Source organism: Trachurus trachurus (assembly GCF_905171665.1).
Source record: "Trachurus trachurus genome assembly, chromosome: 2".
NCBI classification, from domain to species: Eukaryota; Metazoa; Chordata; class Actinopteri; order Carangiformes; family Carangidae; genus Trachurus; species Trachurus trachurus.
Genome location: NC_139914.1, coordinates 6,704,707 through 6,728,489, shown reverse-complemented (window position 1 = coordinate 6,728,489; position 23,783 = coordinate 6,704,707). Strand labels below are relative to the sequence as shown.

At 40.0% G+C, this 23,783-nt stretch overlaps 1 protein-coding gene across 1 annotated transcript in view; it reads right to left on the bottom strand.

The window, feature by feature from the left end:
- The window catches only part of LOC310997178 (interleukin-1 receptor accessory protein-like 1), a gene marked incomplete at its 5' end in the record, with an annotated part of 194,573 nt that extends 174,071 nt beyond the window's left edge, over nt 1–20,502 (bottom strand). Inside the window, one exon of the mRNA XM_083986841.1 lies at nt 20,421–20,502. Coding sequence (XP_083842967.1) covers nt 20,421–20,502 — 82 coding nt within the window. The remainder of the gene's footprint in view (nt 1–20,420) is intronic.
- Between the last annotated feature and the right edge of the window lie 3,281 nt (nt 20,503–23,783).

The window sequence follows — 23,783 nt, the reverse complement described above, 5'->3', positions numbered from 1 at the left end:
CCATTACCTCTATCTCTGGCACTTCCTCACAGGTTGCACTGAGGTCCCTGCTCATTGCCTCATCTACATAATCAGCCCTTAACACTGGCACCAGACACTTGTTAAAGTGACACTGAGGCAGTTACCACTACCTCTCCTGCCTCCACCAGTGTTAAAACGGGCTCCCTTTTCAAGGAGAAAAAACTAGTGGACATTAACATTGACAAATTTTGATGTCCGCTATTAAATGCATTTTATCTTTCCTTTTCTTGTTATGACATTTTGACAAAACGATTCAAATAGTTATGTGATAGAAAGGACATTGAAGGAGTAAAAAAGTTCCCTCAGTGGGTTTGTTTTCACTCCTCCTTACACACATTAGACAGTATTCCTTGAAATTTGACAGGGCAACAGAGCCACCATGTCACTTTTTGTAATTTATTGTTGTGCAACTGTGGTGCTTCAGTGGAGATGTGCAGGAGAGTGAAACTCTAGATGTCAAGCACTATGTCAGCATCAAAAACAGTAACTTTTAGGACTTCACCACTGAAGTAATGAGAAACAATCCTACAGAGAGCTCACATTAAAAGGTAAAGGAGAGTCCCCAATACTGATAACAGTAGCTACAAGTGCTTGTTTGTATCTGAGTAACAGCTGTACACATATTGCTGTCATATTAAGGCTATACTGTATACACACAGGCTCAGACACACTCACACGCATGCACTGTGCATAAATATAATATATGAAGATGAAATGCATTACAGTTGTACCTGTATATTGAGAGTTGTTTCGTTCTTTAAAACATACAACCCAAGAAGCGTCACACATAATAAACTCTAACTGAGTCTTCTACTTCGTGTAGCACACCAAACACTTTTCAAGCATACTGAGATTGACACACACTGTTATTGTTACATTACTCTGAATGACCAGAAATATTCATGGAGGCGTAAAGATAGTGAAATGGAATCTTCCTGCCAGGTATCAACATCTGTAATGTCTTTCCTCACTGTGGACCTGGTTTTGTTTCTTGCACCAATGCTCACATCGTAAAAGATGAATTCACAAATACCCCCTCCCCTCCCCTCTCCTCCCACACATACACACACACACACACACACACACACACACAGTACACCAGCATAGCTTTTAGGATTTTACAACCTGCACACTTTAGACACTTAAATACTTCAGTGAGTACACGTCAGTTTTAGTTTTATTGTTTACCAATCTGCTCAGTGGAAACTGGGTCACGTGGAGCCAAAATGGCTTCAGACAGGAAAGCTACTGAACCGTCTCTACTCACTGTCCTTTTTCCTTCAGAATGCACCCATCTATTTTTCTTTACATCATAGCAGCCTCCTCACACACCCCTAAATCTCTCTCTTCCTCACTGACCCACCCACTGCCATCCCTCTCTCGTCTTATCTCTCCTCCACTTTCTTGCGCACTGCCTTTCTGCTGCAGTCACTATTTCTGCAACTGTGGACAGTGTTGATTTTCTTTAAGGTTGGACGTGAGGCTCTTTTGAATGATTTCTCAAACTACGAAGAGCTCCGGGATAGACAACTTGCCTATAATTGGACGGGGCTTGATTAGCACACTGGATCAATTATTTTGAACAGACTAATCTGAACATGATTCTGCATTACAACAGAGTGTCGCCTGGTTTTGATTGTCAACGACTTCATCACTGTTTAAAAATGTTCCATACATGTTGATTTCTCTTAAGTATTTAGTGTCTTACATAATGACTTCCAGACAAATGTGACAAAATAGTGGTAAATGCATAATAAAGTTGATGGTCTAGTTTTTATTCTAACATCTTAAGTATAATTGTTACAGTAATAAATGATTGCTCCAAGATAAAAATTAATTAAATATATTCTGTGAATATAACTATATGATATTTGAATGTTGAACATCTTATTTGAAACATCTGTGTTTTTCTGCTGCTACAGCTTCACAGAGATGCTGGACCCTGACCTCAGGGATCTGCTGCTGTTCATCCACTCTTTCCACTCTGCCTCCATTCAGCTGGCAGTCCACATTCATCCCAGACACACTGGATAAGAGGTAGAACTCAAGGCTCCGTAAAGGCTACTCAAGCTTTTCCACAACAGAGTGGGAAAACCACTCATCTGTAATGTTTTTGTCCTTGTAATGTTGTAATAGTACATAAAAAAGGGACAATGACTTTTCAAAATGCTCCTGAAAGCATAAGACGACTCATTTATTACCAGAAAAGGCAAGTGGATCATGTCTAATTTTCTGTGTTGTCTAATGTGTGTAACAATAAAAGGTCCATTAGGCATGTTTGACTAATTTAATTGCAATATATGATGAAACGAGAAACCATTTAAGACAGAAGAGACAAAAAGAAAATTATAAGCACTTGCATCTATTTCAGCTGAGAATCAAATCTAGCCAATTCTTTGGAGCAGTTTCACTGTATCTAAATCCCTGTGTCATCAAAAACTACTCATTCTTACTCATAAGAAAGTTTGTGTGTTTTCTAATCACTAAGAGTGAGATATGCTGTGATCACTAAGCAGTAAAATTTGCATTTTCTCAGTAGCCCTCTTTGATGATCATTTATCAAACTGATGAATGGTTGTCATATTATGCATGATTTGTATAGACGCTCTACAAATGCCAGACTGAAGCGGATTCTTTACAGCAGTGACTGTTAAGTGAGAAGAAGGGGGTAAAACCAAGCCTTACTGGTGACTGAAAGGTAATTAGTATCTTGGTGTTCTGTGTATTACAAGAGCAAAATATGCTTCAGCTGCTAATGATGAGCTGCCGAGTGAAGACGATACAATTCGTTTGCTGAACTGTTAATGAGCAGGAACAAAGAAGAGAATTAAACCAAAAAATAAGAAATGAGAGTTTACTGTCAGGGCACCGGTGCCTTTGCCAACGCACACACACACACCAGAGAGCAATTCAAGAATTTAATCCTAACAAGGTCAGTACGCAGATACACTGTACCACCCCCACCTCGCAGGTTTTATTACAGTAATGCATTTAGACAACTAGCCTTGTTTCTCCAATATGAGCTCATATATCCCTGTACTTTACGCCGCAGGGAGCCACTGCAGTTTACCATGTAAGGTTCAATTCCTTCAAAGAACCACACAGTGTCCTCTCTCATCAGCCTCCTATTTTTCATACAATAGTATCACACCCATTACTGGTTCTTTTCTCTGCACAAGTGAACTGCCCTGCCCGTTATCAGGTCAGAGGTCTGTGGAGACGCTGCAGTGTCTCTGCAGTGAAAACCAGACAAACAGCAACTGGGATTTGGTCTGATTTCACGGTAGAGCAGAGGTGACTGACAACTTGTAAGATTCATCCCCGGCGCATGATAATGGAGGCTTGGGATGTGGCAACAAAATGAATTGGGTCTCATAGGGCTCATGTTTTTTGGTGAATTGCTTTGAACTATTCTTAAAAGAAAATCCCTCAAGTCATGCTGTGAATATTTGCTGTGGCATCAGTGGTCTTACTCAAGTGCATCATTTCCATAGGCTTGTTTTGATTTGCTTTTTGCATATGCAAGGAAAGAGAGGAACGTCAGAAATTCAAATCACACAATTAAATGTAAATCGCCTTGCTCGATAATATAAAAATTGTTTCTTTTTTCAACCTCATGATTCACTTCTCACATTGGAGACATAAAACAATACTCACGCTACACTGCTTACAGCAGTAGCAGATGGAATAAGAAAGACTGAGAAAATATTCATGCTATAAATGTTGCAGATAGGATTTAACAATGAAACGATAAGTTGTAGCAGGTCTAAGGAAGATGTTCAAACACAAACACATTGTCTCAAAATAGCAACCATCAGAGAACTACTTCATCCACTGTCATTGCTCTTAAATGGGTGTCAGAACAATCACTATGTCCATTAGTTCAAGAAAATACAACTACTGCAGACAGCTTCAAACTTTAGACTATTCTGGACAACAGGACTGTTTTTGCCCAAAGGCTGGAAAATCCTTTAGGCGAATCCCTGATCCTCCTTATCTCTTCTCTTAGCCTCTCTCCAACCAGGTCTTATCACCTCCTGGACAGTAATTAACAGGAATTACACAGAGCTCCTATCTGCTGAGCCCACGTCGTTACCGCAAAGAGCCCCTTCCCATTTAGGGCCTGTCTGGTGGGAGATTAGCACTGGAGAAGGGCTCCTCGATCAGGAGGCGCTACACAACTATTGTACTTTTGTGCCAAGCTCAGCCACAGCTTCGGTCACTCGGACAGATAAAGTCTGAGTTGGGTGATGGGGTGAATTCCAGTGCTGCCTTGCCCTTTTTTGCGCCCAAATGTAAAAATATGAATGACTGATGTTTGTTCAAAATGGATGGGTATCCTAATAAGAATGTGTGTAACCAATCTTTTCTTTAATCTAAAAAAAAAGTATTTTATTATTGCTCATCAATACTAACAAGGTACACCCATTGCAAATAACATTCTGCAGAAAAGCACCTCACTTCTTCTTGAAAAAATAAGATATTATTAGTGTATTATCAGCAAATTCAACTGCACCACAAAAATGATGCTTTAGGTAAATTGGAGGTTTGTGAGCTGTGTAATTTCATCATTTCCAACTGTGTTACTTGATTACTAGAAATATAACCTTTAAATTAAAACCAATGTTGCAGAGGTATCCAATAATACAAAGAAAAAGATGGATACTTGACAACAACACATCTTCTCCTCTACTCTCCATCTTCTCTCTCTCTACTGTAGCTCTCTATCTCTCTCTCTCTCTCTCTCTCTCTCTTCACACTCTAAATGTTTAACAGGATCCTTGAGAAAGCCTCTCTACTTCTGTTTCCGTGGCAACTGGCATGCATTCGAATTGATGACATCTCGTGATCGCCCACTTACTTTGCACTAAAAACACTTTTCCCGTGAACTTCGCCAGTGCCATTTCCCTCACAGAGAGATGCCGCCACAGCAGAGGTGGAGGCTGAGAGGAGAAATATTCTCTCCGTTTGACAAACACACGCCAAACATTTTCATTGTGTCAATCTGTAAACGCCAGAGAGTTTGACAATGTTTGAAAAGACTACAGCCACCAGACCGTTGAATAATGTTTAAAGGGATTGAGTTAAGAGAATGAGAATAGTCAATCGCTTTAACTTTAATAAATTCAACATGACAGACATACCAGGGCTTCAATAATTAATAGTCTGCTGAGTGCCTGTGGTGTGATTTGTATACCTCTCCTATCTATGTGAATCAAGGTCTTAGGCATGAATCTTGTCTCTTAAGCTCCGACTTGAAGCTGCAAACTCTGTCCTTATTCGGGCCATCTAGTTAAACGTTTTTGTCCAACGGTGTCCCCATACCTCACACTTTCATTCTCTCCCTTAATTAACATAGACGGGCAGCCAGACAGCTCCGTAGGCCAGGACCTGTGGCAAGGCTGCTCGCTGCCACCTTGTTACCACCGTAATGGGTTCATACGAGGTCCCCCTGACACAGGAGAGAGGGGAAATGAATTCATGAAGCCCAGCCACATGTACGTTCCACTCTGCCCCCGCCTCCTTTTTCCCATCCTCCATCCTCACCATCCCTCCCTCCCACTAAGCCTTGTTCAAACTGTTGGCACCACACAACATAGAAAACATATTCAACATAATCACACCAGCCAACCTGATGCACGATTCATTTAGCTTCATTAAAACCGCACGGTGACAGAAAATTAACAAACACAGTCCTAGAGTGTCCATTAAAATCTATTCATTAACTCTGAACCACATTTCATCCGCTGCTGGTTTTGTCTGTAAGTGTTTACAGCACCACAATAAAAACGCAAACACTCAAAAAGCATTTGGTGAAGTTAACGACGTTGAGGCGTCTTTGGTCACTTGTTTAAACATTAGCTGAAGTGCTACTACCTTTGACAGCTAAAGGACTGTGGAGGCAGGCCGCTCTGTCAAAGAGCTGGATGTCATGTATGTGAGCAAGAGGCAAGACACTGTGCTGTCAACCCAATTAGGCTGCTCAGGCACACACTGACTCCATTCTGTAGGCCTGAAAGAGGTCAAACAACATATAAAACAGAACCCTTGAACTGGCTCGTCCAGCGCATAGACTAGCAACATTTGGCTTCATTGATAGACTCAGAGAAAGACTGAAAGGCAGGAATGTCCTCTATGCTAAAGTCGTTAGGGGTGGATGTGCACACAAAAGCTCTGTGGGAAAACTGTTCACACATTGACCAATTAGGAGAGGGGAAAGACATGCGTGAAAGGCAATAAGACATAACTGTCATGTCTTCCTTTGTGTTGATGAAAACCTTGAGAATCACTCAAGGTCTTTGCTAGAGCATTAATCTTGGATAAATTAGCTTTAAAACTCTGAACTTAAACAGCCAATTCAGTGGAATAAACAGTCCAACAAAGACGTTTGGGGTGACTCGTTGTTCTGATGACATGTTCTGTACACTATTTTGTTTGTTTGATCCAATTATTTGGTGACTCCACTATGCAGATTCCTCTATTTCCTTTATCCCACAGTCAATAATCCTTAACCCCCCTCTGAGCCAGCCGGAGAATCCATGAATGCCCACTGGGGCGTCAGCCCCAAGCAAATGTACTCTGATCAATTGAACATGGTCAGCATGGAGTTTGATTGGATAATCTGCACCTCACTGTCTCAACATGTGAGAGCGTGTGTGTGTGCGTGTGCGCACAATCAATATTCCAAACAACAGAGGTGCATGTAGCTTGAATGCTGATTTAATAAGCATGGTGGACTTTCAATCTAAATTCAATTTGCTTAGTTTCAGAACAAACAAATAGTTGACAGATTTTGTCTTGGAAAGCGTTGAGTGTGTATTAGCACACTTCCATGAATGTGTGCTGCGGTCGCTTCATCCCCTGTTCACATGGGTGAACGCTGTTTAGGGTCACGTAATAAACACGCCTAGAGGAGGCTGAGAAGCAGCAACATCTAGATGGTGTTCTGGAGGGGTTAAACATACTGATGTAGCTGCAACTGGAGAGGTAGTCCACACTCAGAAATTAGGTCATTTAAATCACTCAATTATAGCTGTTGACACTGCATATGCATTGTATAGCTCTAATGCTAGGATCACAATTCCATGATATAAAATGTTTTCTAATCCTTCCTCCTCCCCTCCGCACTGGAGATCAAAAGAAATGCTGGAATTGCTTTCTATGCCACATTTGAAATGGTTTTCTGACAGTGTAATACCAAAGTCATTTACTCGGTTGCATTTGGCTTTTGCTATGAATTGCAGAGATGTAGTTTTCTTATTTTGTTTGATGTGTCTGAGCCATGCAAAGAGAGTCATCATTTAAATTTAGCCATGTGGTTCAAATGAAATACTGACACATGCTTTTGACTTAAATTAATAATACTGAGTCATGTTGCTAAAACCTTGTATTTTTCTTGCATGTAGCAGCACACAGCAGTAATGTGCAATAGGTTACACGACTGTGCTTTTAAGAGAGGTGGTTATTTCCTGATATCGAATGCACAGTGGTGAGAGACTATTGGATCCCTGCTCTCTGGATGCTGCTTTCTGCTGAAATGGTTAAGTCTGATCCTGAGAAGGGGGGAAAAAAGTAAGAAGTAAAATAAAAAAAAATAAAAAAAAGTGGGAATGGTTCGCATCACCTCCTGGTAAAATAACTCCCATGCCAAACAGTTTCTTTCCAAAGCTAATCTTCTATTTGCATATTAAAGGCAAAGAAAGACGCATACAAAACCATAATCCTTAGCTGTCCTTGTGTTTTTCAAGACCAGGCACTTGGTGCACAAAAAAGCAACAGAGAGCCTTAGAGAGCGTTGCAAACAGCAAAAGGAGGCCCTTTTCATGCCTATATCACACGCTTTTAAAATCGCTGAGGGTGGCATGCACATTAAACATTATAATCAGGCCATATTTGAATTTCAATACTGAGCAGATAAAAGGTGTTGGAATGGGATTTGGATACTTTTATTTTGGAATTGAACTGGGGTATATCAGGGCTGGAACTAGGACGGATGACTTGTCAAAAATCAAAATAGAATAGCACCATAACTGCTCTGCTTTGTTATGAGTTTTCTTCTTCTGTTTTCCCAGATGTGTTTTCATTAAACCTAAAAGAATAAGCCGTAGGTTGCAGATTGCGTATAAGTAATCACCACCTTTTTAATTAATTGTCTCTAGGTGTGGAGATAGCTGTAAGGTCAGCGCCCTTGTGAAAGGGGTGTTAATCATTCATCAAGCTATTTGATCTGTCTCTTCCATCATCTGATTTGTTGATGAGAAACGACACCATCTCCACCATTTATTAGGCTCTATGTGAACGAAAGAAGAAAAAAAATCATCTTTTGTCAAATAGCAGTAAGCAGACTTCACAGTTAAGCTATGGGCCTCATTACAGACGCTCAGAGGCTAACACTTCAAGAATCAAACTTAATTGGGCTGCCTGAACATTGCATTTTTATACAGCAATTTATTTTAAGTGTTTTTGATGTCAGATGATATACGGGGGAAAACTTCTATGAAAGGCTGAACTGTGCAGAAACAGCTTAATTACTCTCTGGCAACATCACATGCACAACAGAGGCTAAGGTTGAATTTTTAATCCAGTTTTAGAGAGTGAGAGCGTATGTGTGCATGTGCTGAAAGTGCAGAAACTCTGGGGATTTAGAGGTCGTGGCGTGCTATGTTGCTTGGCTACTGGCAGGATTCAGAGATGCAACGCCTACTAATATGTATCATTTCGCTCAGTTAGCAGAGGATGCAAGTGGAGAAGTGAGGCTCTCTGGATGGTGCAGCCTCTATGCTGTCACAATAAAAGCAACAGCCTCAAACCAGAAAGTTTGTGTTGTTACGACTTAAGAGGGTCTTTCTGTAATGACAGTGACGACCATCTACATGTTTCTTCTCTTTTTAACTCCTCTTTTCAGCTCCAAGAAACAGAGATTAGAAGCAAACTGTGTGTATCCTCAGGAGTGAAATCTGACGTGTCTCTTTTATTTACGTTTCACACATTAATAGAATCTAATCGTTTCAGACGGGCACTAGGGCCATTAAAGCATTTCATGGCTGTTTGAACTGCGGCTAAGAACTTTTCACATTTACAGAGCTATAACTATATCCCATATAAAAGGAATTGAATGAAAAATATGTCTTGTAAATTACAGATGATAATGGCTGCTCTTTCCCCTCACTGAGAACCGCACACTCCTGATGCAGCTCCACTCTCCATATTTGTTACATGTATGCAGGGGAAATGTGGGGGAGGCAGTGCAGTGCCATGCTGTACTGTGATGGGCTGATTAGAGACCACAGGGAGGCTTATCCCTGGGAGAGGCCTTGAAGATGACAGTGGAACTTAATTAATATGTAGAATTTATTGATCATTGCACTGCAGGGAAATCAACTGCCATCTTCTACCATTTTTTGGGCCCTGGGGGATTGTAAATAAGCAGTCTTAAATATTTCAACCATGCACCACATCAAATGCAAGCAATAAACACGACAGGAAAATATGTGGCGGAACTTCACTGTAAATCATGCAAGATGAAATTACAAGGCTTTCAGGAAATAGTTCAGCTGAATCTGAACAGAGTGGATTTTTAAAAACCAAATTTGGCGCATCTTAATTAAAGAAGCATTTCTCTCTCCAAACAATAGGTTCCTTCATTTTGGATTAAATTACATACTTTCCTACAGGGGGAATACCAGGTAATTCCCTGCTAATTACAATAAAAATGCTAAGCAGTAGAATTTGAATGGAACCTGCTTGTATCTTTAAAGGAAAGAACAGTGGTGAGAGTGGCAGCCAAGGCCTGGAGAATAGAGCCAACCTGGTTTGTTTCCAAAACTCCTGCAGTGCGTCAGTCTCCTGCAACCAACAAAGGCGTACTCCTCGGCGAGCAAGTTTACATCCTTTCTCCCTTGCAAAAAAGGAAAGGGGGGTGTGGGGACTGAAAAGCCCCAAACTTGGCAGGACTCCCTTGAGATTCACTGCACCTCTGCTTGTTGCAGAAATAGGTTGATTGTGCTTTGACCAATCCCAGTTTGACTAAAAAAAGAATGGGGGAAAAAGGAAAAACTAAAGGAAAGAAATGTACAAAGAGAACAAGAGAGTAGTGTTTTTGTTCTTAGTCGTCATTGAGCGACAGGGAGACTGTGAACAGGGAATGAACACAGTGACAGAGGATGTGTTCAAACTTTCCAATAAAGGAGCATTGAAAAAGGCCACACGCTGAGTGCCTGGCTGACGCGAGAGAGCTTGACAGCCTCATCAAATGCTACGTTGTTGAGAGACTTCCTGCATTCACAAAACTTCACCTCTCAAGTGACCACAGCCTGATTGCACAGGCTAGGCTAATTAAAAATCGCAATTCATGCAGTTTCTTTCACAACGGCGACACTCAAGGCAGGAAAAGGACACACATTTCCCATCAGTCACTTTTTTTAAAGAGCAGTCCTTAAAAGCTAATAATTGGTTTACAAGGTCAAAAGGGTCAGCTTATCAATCAGAACAAAACAGCAAACTGAATGAACACTGTCTATGAGGTCATTTCTAGCTTGAACATTTAGCGCAGACCATTTCATTACATAATAAAAGGTTCACTTTGAGGGTAACTCCATTCACTAACCTCCTGTTTGTGAAAAACATACTCATTACTGTATTGAACAGTTGTCTATAATCCATAGCCCAGTTTGGTGCATGATGAAGTGCATGAGAAATCTGCAGTCCCTGCACTATAAATCTTTCAGTTCATTTACGTATCTGTCATCCCATTGCCTTAAAGAGGAACTATGCAAGATATTTAGCTCAACTATGCTTTATTTCTACCTTGATTAAACAGCTTCGGAGTAATTGTGATGGTTAAATAAATGACTTGTGACTTGTTCCAGGGAGAATGGAGGCTCTCTGCCTTCCGTCTCTTGGCTGAAAACTAACCTTGCAAGATCAGCCCTCGTCTCTGAGCACTACGACACAAACACGCCCCGTAATCTATGATCCCTTGTTTATGACAGATAAGACTGCACAAATATACACGTCGTAACATCGTATATGATATATAACCTTATCCAATGCTCCATGGATTGCTTTGTTTCCAGCTTCGTTAAAAACAAATGCACATGGCCGGGAGGAGGGTTAGCAAAACAGCGGAAAAGCAACCAGACTTGCATAGATCCTCTTTAAATACACACACCATCCCTATCATTCTTGCATATGGAGAGAATCCTCCCAAAACTGATAATGTTGTTAGAACAAGAAAATACATCAGATTAAGTAATGTCTATCTAATAGTGACAGTTGTATGAAAAAAGCTTAAAAAGCTTCAAATCTAATTTTATGTCCCGAGCCATTGATCATTAGAAATGATCCTTGAGTAAAGCTGTAAGTCTCAGGATATACAATGCATTATGTTGTACACAGATGGCGAAAAAAAACAAGGAAAATGCATTTTAACTGTGATGGAGTGGTATGTTTATTAGTTTTTCTTTCTTAAAAATGATTAATGTGAATTGTAACTCTGCAATTCATTCAGGGACATTGTTGTTTTTGTTGCTTGATTCTCCTGTTAACATCTCCGGTACTGTAAGTTGGAATACCATCAGGTGAAGTATGACGGCAATTACAGAGGCTGATAAAGCTGGAAAATGACAAGAGACAATGTTGCCATGCAAATCAATGAAGCTCTCCTCAGAAATCAAACTTAACTGAATTGCATCAGCCCAAAACAAAGTTAGCGCTACAATCAATAGAAAACCAATGTACTCTAAGAGTCGCAACACTGGCACTGGACAAAAAGAATTGAATGTCTCAGAGATTGCAGAGGCTAAGATAAGTGGAAATCAGATTACAAGTTAGTCTGGTTTCCACAAATGACAGAAAAAAAAAAACTAATACTTGACTTTTTTTTTAACAAGAGGAGAATCAACTCTCACTTCTCAAAGATAGACCTTTTATCAAGGAGAAATGTAAGCTGTTATTTAGCCCGATATAACTCCACTCAAACAGACACTGCAGCTGTGCAATTCAAGGCAAAGCATTATATTTAGATTCCGATCTAAAAACAGAAATCACAAATGCTTACAAGAATAAAAGCAGGTCTGGTTTTTGGTTAAACTGTCTTGGGTTAAATCTAATGATGATAATGGGATTAAGCTTCAATGTATTGCTTTAATTATTCTGAGACATCTATCCGACTCCACACTGATCCTGTCTGGCCTCCAGGAGAAAGTCACCAATCAATGGCAGCAATAACCATTACTTCTTATGCGCAGGAGGTTGAGGAGAGATGTAAGGTGAAACATAAAGACAGGAAAGGTGGCAGGAAGAAACAGCAGTTTTTTTTTTTCATTTTGAGAGGAACTAAAAAGAGCAGACTGGTCTCCATTGTGACAGGAGCGACGAATGACATACTACATGAGCATACATACACAGAGATTTTGCAAAGATTGCTGGATAGACATATAGATGCAGGCAAAAGCGACGCAGGATGAGGGGGAGTACCCACAAAGAATAATCATGCCGTGCAGCCCCAGGTTAAAACGTGTGATATTTTTGGGTACAGTCCCCTCAACGCCTCCAGGCAGTTTACATAGTACTGAGAGACTACAGCTTCATTTCCCCCTGTAGCTCAGCTTTGCGAGAGCTGAGCAGTCAAGGGGAATTAAAATAATTTCCAAGACCATTGCTGTTTATGTCCAAACTGCCCTAACCTTATTACAAATCATTTACTTTTCATTTTCACTGTTTTTCCTTTTTCCCCCTTGGGAAGTTTTATTTCCCCTAAAGTCTTCTCCCTTAAACCTGGGAGCCAGATTTTCTTAAATTAAGCAGTGGCCAGCCTTCTCCATGTTTAAATCCTCTTTTGGACTAAAGCTCATTATCATCCACACATATAATCTCTCAAATTGGTACCAAACGCCCAAGCTGTAAAAGTGGGCTGCATAATTTGCTAAGGGAGCCTGAAATGAACGTATTATCTTTCAGAGAGAAATATTAAAATGGAGATAATGCAATGTATTGTATTTAATGTTGAATGCCTGCAGACAGTTGAAGTTCCAAGACAATGAACAGATAGAGGAAAGCACAACAAATAAAGGTGAGAGGAAACCTACAGTATTTCAATCATAGAATTTGCATGTACTTAAAAGTTTTCACCTTCTAGTTTTTGTTTTGTTTTTGTAATAATAAAAACAATTAAAGCAAATCATGCAAAAGTACTGGGATAACATGCATGACAGCTAAGCTGCGGTTGTTACATGTATTATGGTACTAAAACATCTCTTCTCCTGTTAGATCACTGGGGAAGATCACCATGGTAACCTGCTGCATGACTGACCTGCTCTGGAGCAGGTTAACTTTACAGGATTAGATCAAAACCTATCCAGTCAGATTACTGGAAAAACTGAGTTATCGTTCCTACACAATGATGACAGCGACAGAAGAGTTCACAATGACATATAATCAAGAGCACCATATTGATATTGTAGATCAGATGGAGCATTTTGCTGGTTCATACTGTAGAGCTTCTAACAAACAGAGGCGGAGCTAATCACATTAAAGAACTATATATAAAGACGCTGAAGCTTAATTGAATTACAGCTGCATTTCTTTGCACATAGGTTCCTTCATTCTCAGCAGGTACTAAATGTCAAGATGGTTTTAATCTTTTGCCCATTACTTGGACTGAGAATAACATAGGGAGATGATAATGATAATAATGTAATAATAATAATTGGGAGAAAAAAATCTGCTACACTTTCTCAGAAAATAATATTTGGAATTTCCTGTAATTTGAATTGCTACATGGCAGATAGATCTTATCAACTTATATCAACTATTTGTCCTCCTCATTACTGACATTTTCTGAAACTTTCCATGTGCATCACATATTCACTTATTTTCTTAACGGAAGAAAAAGCAAAACTATGATACAAAAAGACCCTCATAATAATACCAGTCCTTAATCACAGTATAACCTTAGTATTACTTTAGACTTTACACTTATTACTACATGTGAATTTACCTACAGTTATCACCATTTTCTACTCTATCATATTATCAGTACTACATCTACAGCTCTGACAACGTAGCTTCTCATTAACATGTCACCTCAACATGGACATACTTGAAGACAGATATGTGAACCCAGTATCAACCAAAGACAGTTGTTAATTGCGATGCCTCTTATAAAGAGTAAGTACAACAACCTTCATGGCTGATGCCTTTGCTTTTGAGTGTCTTATGATCAAGTTCAGCTATTGAGCTCTGTATGCAGCTATCAATTTATTTCACCTGTTTCTACCGATGCTTAAGATGACCGTTTCATTGTGAGATTAAGGAGTGGTAATGGTGAATGAGTTGGTGGGCAAATCTGCTTGATTGACAAATGTCTGACCCTCTTAGCTCCACCCCCACTTCCACCCTATTTCCTAAATCTGGATTTCACTAAACCCAAATCCAATCATCCTAGGGGCTCCATACGCCTCTGGGTGACATTTTTCCACGGATACATCTTTGATCCACATACAGAGGCACTGACAGTTCACTTCAGCTTTGAACACCTCAACCTGCAGCGACACACTGCATCTTCACAGAGCTGTAGCCCTCTCTATCCTTTCTGGGCATTTTTTTCTAAATTGCAGTGGTGTTGTAACATTATTACAGGTCAGGAAACAGACCACAGAGACACCATTCAGCTCATAAATCAGGTGACTGATTGTCATCCATCTCCCACGGAAGGCTGTGCCATGCGCCTCCAACCAGTAACACATATCCATAGTAACCCTGAGGCCTATCTGGTACACTTGTTGAGTTGTTTCTCTCTCTGAGCAGCGGGAGAGGAAACAACTCCAAGTGGCAAGCCATTACATATCTAATATCATGTCTGTGAGGAAATCATTCCACATTTGTGGTCAAGTATGTGGTATTGACCAAGAAAAGATGAACCGAAGGTATGCACAGATGTGTGCCACTGATGATTCAGTTTTCAATCTTAGCTGAAGTTTCCTGGACTTGTTTTAGAAACATTTCTACACTTTATTTTGAGCATTTCCATCTCAAACTGTAATCACTGAAACTGTGAGTTTTACCTCTTTTGAGAATCACCTGACATTCAGTAGTTGTCATGTGTAACTGACATATTAGAAAGGGTCACCAGTGCTGTGCCCCCTCTCTCCCTCAAAGTTCTTGCTGACAGCTTCCTGCCATATTCAACGTCCTTTAATATCAATTACAAAGTCAAGTGGCTTGCTATAATTGAATTTGTGCAGTGCGCTGACGTCCCCTGTTAGGAATCACTGTCTTGTGCAATTAAGAGGGGCCTCGTTATTGGCCAAACTGCGAGTAGCCCCATTAATGCGAGGGGAAGATTCCATCCTATAACTGACGTATTAATGTTGACATCCTCCGAGAGTTGTGCATTGCGATGGGTGTGAAGACTGTAAATTTAATTGACTGTCAGGATGTCCTTGATTCTTCCTCCTGTTAGAACAGAGGGAAGTCTGCAAAGCAAGGGAAAAAGGTATGCTGTGGTCCTACTATAGTGTCAGTAGATAAATACATGGGGAGAGATGGATGATGAGCAGCTGCACTATAATGGGAACCAAGGTCTTGTTGTGGTGGCGTGTTTTATTTACAGCTGCTCTTCATCAGAGTGACAACCTGGGCCCTCGGACCATCCTTAATAGAAACTGGAAGCAGAGGGGATTCTCTATTCCATTTCCAAATGGGAACAAATGTCGAAGACCTTGCTTTTTACATATGCATGAGTAACAGAATGATGCATTCACAGCGAGTGAGTGTTATGGGTAATATATCGCTGGAATTACTGGGAGACTGTGGAAAGGTAAGCATCATTTGTCTGGGGACTCATCAATGTCTGGTGAAGAAATGGGGACTAATGACTGTACAGCAGAGGGGAGGGGACAGGCCAAATCTGTCTCAATCAATGTCACAGAACATGATCATGAATCTACAACTGTCATCAGTGTTCACCAGGGGGAAATAAGTTAACAGTTTTGTTAAGGGGTGACTTTAACTGAATATGATTTTTTTTTTTTTTGCACTTCAGCCACTAAACTATAAATGCTGAGGCAACCAGCTGGTGGGCAGAAAAGCTGCTTGTTTTTGAAACTGACATGACTGTTGTGAAAAGATTGAGTTATTGTCTCTGCAGTGTCCGGTGGCCGTGGCTGACAGCAACGCTGCCCCTGCTTTGCCTCATTAGAAGTCATCCATGATCAATAAAGATGTTTGACAGCCCATTTTTTAGAAGAGTTTCCTAGCTGCTGTGTTAATATGCAACATAAAAAATGTTTTTTTTCTCATTTCTTACAAATCAAATAATCAGTAATATTCATCAAGCTGGGACTGAGAGAAAAATGATCAAGTGTTTCTCACAGAAGAAAGCAGTTACAGTGAAGAGCTTAAAAGCTGGCCTTGTGGTCACTGTGACAAAAAGACAGCAGGTCCACTCCTCAAGACACCATGTGCGTCATCAATAGACATGCTGTAAAAGTGCTCCAAGGCAAGAGGTATCACAGTAAATCACTGTGGATAACAGAAACTCCTGATGCTCAGGAGGAAGAAGTAGCTGCACTGTGCACATCTGAATATCAAAGATAAGTAGACACAGAGTTCCAAGGTAATGCAGCTGGATGGTGATGCTAGTGAAGTATTTTTGAAAACGACTTAAGTATTTAGGTAATGTTCAGACTTTTTGTCAGTCTTTCAATACATGCACAGGCCGTTTTTATTTTTACTATGCATGCAGGTCTGCCAAAAGTCATTTTCAGTACCCTCCAAAGATCCTTCTCACTCTGATTGTAATCCATGTTCAGAGATGAAAAAAGAATAAATGCATAGTTATTACTTTAGAGAGTTTAAAGTGAGACCTTACATGAACTCAAGTTTCTATTTCATATCAAACAAAATGCAGCTCTGTGGTGCACAGAAAGAGGATTCTGCTCCATTTAGCTCACTGCCAAGTAACCGAACGGGCACATGCAGGGATTTCTCACATGGCTCTTCCAAGCATCTATTGTATAGTACGGTACAAGTGGCCAACAAGGGAGCTTATTGTGTGTTTAAGACAATAACAGCACCACAGCCCATTTTCAGAGAGCAGGACCTTTTCTTTCTTTTTTTTTAAATGACCAAGGATAAAAACTGAGATAGAAAGAGACCAACAAAGCTAGAGCTTGTCCTAGAATCACTAACAACCAAAGCAATGTCTAATTTTGATTTCACCAGAGAATGGAACAGACAGATTTCCTATTCTTTAATAATTTTGCGATGGATGCTCAATCTTTGCCCAGAGGTGGGATATGCAGACCTCCAACCATAAAGTATTCCCTTCCAATGCCAGCGGTGCTCTTCAAAAACAAGCACACCATTATCAAGTGTTTTAATGAAGGCCATTTTGGAGGGTGGATTTTTCCACTGGGAAGGCCACAAGCACATTGCTCTGTCCCTCATATCTGCAAAGTTGTGATGTGCATTCTGAGCACAAACAACCGACAACACTGATTTACAAGCATCTAGGGTTGTAATTCTGACTGTAACCTGTAAAATTCAAACTATGTACTCTTTTGTTTTCATCAATGAGATGGCTTGCCACACATACAGCTATGAGGTGACACGGATATACTATACAATGCCACTATAGTAGTTTACAAGAGAGGAAAACTCTTCAAGCTCCAGATTTAGTTTATATCAACTCAAACAATATCAAAAAGGACTCTTATTGTACAGAAATGTCAGAAACTGATCAGAAACACCAATTTTGAAACAGACGATAGCCTTATGAGAAAGCAATGCAGCAACAAGAAACTTCAAATAGAAATTAACCCCTGGGATGAATCACGTATTATGGTTTGACCATCATCAACTGATAATATACAGCATGTAAGAGCTTCCAAGTGTGCGGTTTTACTTCTAACATCTAACTTGATGTGCTGCATTAAGCAGAAATATGTGTAATTATTCTGTTCGCCCAACCATTCAGGCCATATCAGCATTCTAACAAAGAGGAACCACAGCAGAGGACAAATGGATACGTTCCCCTACATATGCATGCTGAGGATTAGTACGGCAGATATACATTGTATGTTTTTGCACCGTTCCACCCCCCGAGTACAAGTGCAGACAAAGCATTACTCAAAGAGAGTGTTTTGAATTTAATCATCTACAGATAATAGCAGGGCACATGCTGCAGTGTGCAAGGGTTTCCAGAATTTGAATGTGTTTATTTGTGTGTGTGTATGTCAGCCCAGTGAAAGGGGATGCAAGTGAGATAGTAGATTCATTGTCCCAAAGGGAGTCAATCAAGTCATTACATTTCTATTAATGGGCTGACATTCCGAGTCCTAGGTTTGATATTTTATAGTGAAATTCTTTTAAGAAAAGGTACAAACAAACAGCACTGCATATTGACAGAGTTTTGAGCAGCAATTTCAACAGGATCCCCATAGTTCTCCAGACAATATTGAAAAAGAACAAGGGACAATTTGGCTCTGATATAGAAAATACAAATATTACAATGGTAGGGCTGTTTGATTTTGTTCCAAAATAAAATCCAGACTTTCTTCTCTCAAAAAACATTTTCTGATTACGATTACGTTTTTTTTTGTGAAATGACAAACTATTTTATGTGTGCTGTTTGTGTGCAAAATCCTCGCTGGCCTTAGCAAACGCCGACATGTTTGTTTACAGTGTGTGGAGAGCGTGAGAGGAAGGGGGCAGAAGTCACTATGGTAACCCAGCGCAGCCCAGATACATGAACGGGGGCTGTACCGTTATTACCCTAGTTAAGAGTAAAACATTGATTTTACGATTTATGTTTTTAACATCGTCCTAAATAATAATCACAATTACGATTTAAAAACCCATTAATCGAACAGGCCTACTACAAGGGAAAGCTTAACAGCTGCACCAGTCAACCAAAGCTTTAATTCTCATATAGTGCAGGTGGTGACAAACTGTAATCCAGAACTACAGAAAAATGTTTCTTTGAAAATAAACCTGCGACGACGCCACGATACTCACCTTCCACCCCCACTGTTTTTTCCATTCTATAAAAATCAAAGCAATGCAATTTCAAACTGGATTTCATTGCACAGAATCCCCTTTTACAATGCTGCTCTAACTTGCAACCAGCATGGTTTCTAATAAAGCTGTACAATCTAAAAGAGAAAGAACAAAGGACAGGGGTCTGGCTCGAATGGGGTATTCATTTATCAGTGGACACGTTTCAAATCCTTGCTCCAGGCAATGGCTCGTGAAGCATCCGAGGAGATAGCCCATAGGGACTTCTGCTGGAAAAGCAGAAAGCCCTTTGATGAGCCGTGGGCCATTCCTGCACCTGTGTCTAATATGCATGGGTAAAAACCCAGACGCAAGCAGCCTCTGGGTAGTGAAAAAACAGACTGGCAAAAGACTTCCCTAGCCAATGTAGATGTTCCACGATCTTACATCCACATGCCTGTAGAAATTATCATTCAGTCCGCAGAGACATGCGGGACTGGTGCAACGGCCGTGTTTAACAGACATACTAACAAAGACCACAGTTGCGTTCTTAGATGCAAAGTGATAAATGGATCCATAAAGTAATTCACTACAATCCTCATTCATTTGTTTTCACTCACTTGCCCTTGCACCTAGGGGGGCAATTCAAGCATGGGGATGGTAATTCGTGTCACTGAACCGGTATCATCAGCTCTTTGCCTCCATGCACTAACACAGTCCCAGTAAACCCAGAAGTCTTCAACCCATTTTCTGGCTGTTTACCAATATTGTGCTTTTGTCACAAATGTCACAACTAAATAACCAGGCTAAGTCTACATTTTTAAAAAGGAAATTTACACCAAATAGTGAAGATACAGCAGATAATTTGTAAGGCCAACTTAATGTCAGTATGTGTGTAGAAATGGAGATGTAGGTTATCTTGTTATGTCATTAAGCAGCATGTTGCAAACCCTTCTGGAATAAACAAATCAGATGTCTTGTAATTTTCTACAATGAATTTAAAAAACTGTACCATGCAACAGATCAGCAAAGATCAATGATGACATATTCCATCATCACTCACTGCATTTCAAATTGAATCTCTGAGACGTTGTGGACTTCATGCTGTTAAAAGACAGGACAGCTCTGGTTTTCACTGCAACTGGTTGTAATCCAGCTGTTCAAGGGCCATGTGATTCCTTCGCTGTGAACTTAATATGATTTGTGCTCTTAGCAAAGTAGAAAACAGAAAGCCTTGAAATCTTGGCAGGTACCAGGGAATCAAATGTCTGTACTAATTAAGGTAGCTGTTGTAAATATTTTGGATACCCAGACTATAATAGAAACTTTTACAGTTTTCAGAATTGGCTTTCATGATAACAGAAGTTATACAGTAGTTGCAATAAAAAGACAAGACTTACCTGAGCCTCTCTTTGACACCACTTTCAGGCAATGGACCACAACGGCATGAAGCAGGATCAGAAGTGGAATGGGAGCTTTCATTTTTCACCAGTCCTACAAGAAAACAAAAGCTTGCATTATTACTTTGCACCTAGGCAAGATGTGAATACGCTGGAACCATCCGAAACATCAAAAAAAGAAGAAATAATGATTTTGGCAGAAGATGCTTGTTCGAAGCCTGAAAATATATATATAAAAAATCTCTGCAGTTTCTGAGCCAATAATAAGAACTTTTACAAGCCCGAAGGTCACATGGAAAAAAATCAGGCACCTCTATGCGCAAATCCTGTTCTCTGAAGCATTTGTCTGCCTGTTTTATTTATACCAGTGTCTCTTCAGGGATTTACTGTATAATGAGGGCGAGGCTGTTGATGATACAAATGTCAAGATGCATTTCTATCAAGGCAAACCTGAATTTGCTGCGACAACACTAATCCAACGTCTTTCACAACCAACATGACATGTTGCCATCATTGCTGCTATTATTAATAAGACTATTACACACATATTATTTTTATATGTACAGTTTGACAGTGCATGAATGCAAGAGTATGTTCTGCTGCTCACAAGCCCAGTCACACAGTGGGCCCCACTGAAATCAGCCTTTACCCTGACCAATACCTTCCCAGAATTTGCAGTGAAGATGTGCCAAAGATTACTGTATATCTTTAAAGAGTGGTCGTCTAGGTCATCCACCCATGGACATCACTAAAAGCTTTCCATCTTCCCTGCTGATGCTCTCCAGGCCAAGTCTCTCTACCTTTGGTCTGTCCTTCATCAAGCAGAATAGAGCCCATTCAGACTGAGATCAGGAGACTGACTCTGCCAGGCAAGGACATTCTCAAATCTAGGAAGCTGTCTAGATGCTTTGGCTGTATGTTTAGGTTTGAAGTCCTGCTAAATTATGAAATTTTGCCCAATGAGTTTTGATGGATTTTGGTCTGATCTGAGCACATAGAATTATCTGAATCAATCACCATGTTTGACAGACAAGGTGTTGGCTTTGTCTGCTGCTCTTTTTTTTTCTTTCCATCATTTTCATACGGTGGCTGATATTTATTTCATCAGTGCAGAGAAGTCTGTTCCAGTATTCTCTGACTTCTTTTTGTATGTTTCAGTGAAGTGCAGCCTGGTCTCTCTGTTTTTGAGGCTTTACCAGGCATTCGTATTTTGGGAATCCTCTGAGATTACAGTCATGTCTTCAGTCTTCAGTCTATTCAGATTCTTCAAGTTGTCACTTGATCATTGACAGGGAAAAATGTCCGCCTACAACCTACAGACATCCTTGACTTGCTGTGCAGGGGTTTTTCCTTCACAATGCAAATCATCTCACTTCATACACAAAACATGAGTATCTCAGTCTACTGGGTTGTTTGCTACTTTGTAGTTGGACACCTGTTTCTTTTAAAGGGATCCAGATAATTGATTTTGACAAGTTGACCTTTGATATCGTTCTGATGGTTTAGATATTATTTCACATATTGACAGAAAACTCCACCTAAAACTAAATGATGGCTCACAATCAACTCCAACCGCCTGCGACCCCCTCTACTGTAGTTTGTGTGCTGAAAGCATAAAAGAATCCCCAGCACAGGTATTTCAATGTTGATGTCACCCTGAAACACAGCCTGACAACCAAAATGCATAACTCCCCAAATACTTCATTCTTGATTGTTCATATTTGTTGTTGCTAATTCCTCTTTTGTGGTAAAGCAAGTTTTATATAATTCATTCAGACTTGGAGTAAACATTAACTGAATGTTGCAACAACAAGGCGAAGCCATTTCCTAGTGACTGGAGAAATTAAATGGAGCTATAGTAAGTAATAAGACAAACAAAAATGCTGCAGTATGACAACCATGTGCACTATCTGAGGAACACAAAAACTCACATGCCAATCAGAGCTGAGGATAAACCATGGCAGGAGAAAAGCTCACTGAAGTCAAACTTCATAATATAAAATTAGTCTTAGGGTTGATTTAAATGTACAGTGATTACTCAGGTTTTGCCTGCAGCTAATAACATTTCTCAGTGATACACTGAACACATTGAACCCCAGAATAAAACTGTATAAATCTTCTTTTTGTTTGGCTAATAATTGAGCTCCTTGCTAGAGGCAGAAGTGCCATTCTAGTCGTGGCTTGAAAATATGCCAATGTCGACTACACGGACTCTTCCATTGGCATTTCGGTCACGACAATGATGCTTCACATAGATTCCACAAAGCTGCATCAGAAAAGCTTTGAGGGGAAACCCTGAAAAGCCACAATAACCCTTGAGACACTCACAGAGGCATGCGAAACTGGCCAGCAGCCAAAGATGGCGACATTGTCATGTTCTCCTTGTCAAAAGGACTATTGTCGTCAGCCCTTGCTTCCTGCAACCAATGCCACCTCAGAAAAGCTACACGGCACCGCACAAAAATCTTATCTTTTTAATTACTTTTCCATGTTGGGTGCAAACTCTGCAACAAAGCTGTGGTCTCTCCCTTTGGTTTGAACACTGAGGAAGGCACTGCATCACCAGTTCTGCTCTGGTATCCCTCCAGCTCACAGTGATATCCTGGACTACTAGACATCAAAGCCAATAGCAATTATCACTAAAAAGGTTAAAAGTGTGCTATTTCTTTTTCTTTTATGTCTCTCTCTTTTGTGTTTTTGGGATAAATGAGCAATTACAACTAATAGATACACTGATCCTATGCTGGTCCAGCACATGTGCAAGGAACAAAAATATATCAAATAAACATGCATGACAACATGACGTCTAGTTTTGCTATGATGTTGTTGAGCAGGATAATGCTGCAGAAGTGGGGTTTCACAAAACCGTTTCCAAGGACACTGACCACACTGGCCATTCTCCTCTCAAGGTTAATCATAAATATCATATCATTTTCACAGGCATAGATTAGAGGAAGAGTGTACTTTCGAATGGTAACAATACAACCAAAATAGGAAATCAAAAAAGTAAACTAATGCATTGTATTATGTTACATATCAAATTACATACAAATGATGTGCCACTTTTCAGCTGTCTAATGACTATCAATGCACCAGGCTAGTGCAAAGAAATTTTTCTTGTGCAATGGCATTGTGATTCATCACTATAAATGTACATTGTGGCATAATGCAAAAAATACTGCCTGGTGCTCAGACACCACAATGATCCACATCCCAAAACCCAAAGACAACTCAGTGAATTATCACAAATGGACTATGGAAATCAGCAAATCCTCACAACTAACATGCTGGAACAAGGAAATTGTTCACATTTTCTTGATTGAAAATATTTGTTGAAATTGGTTCAACAAAATTGATGCCTTT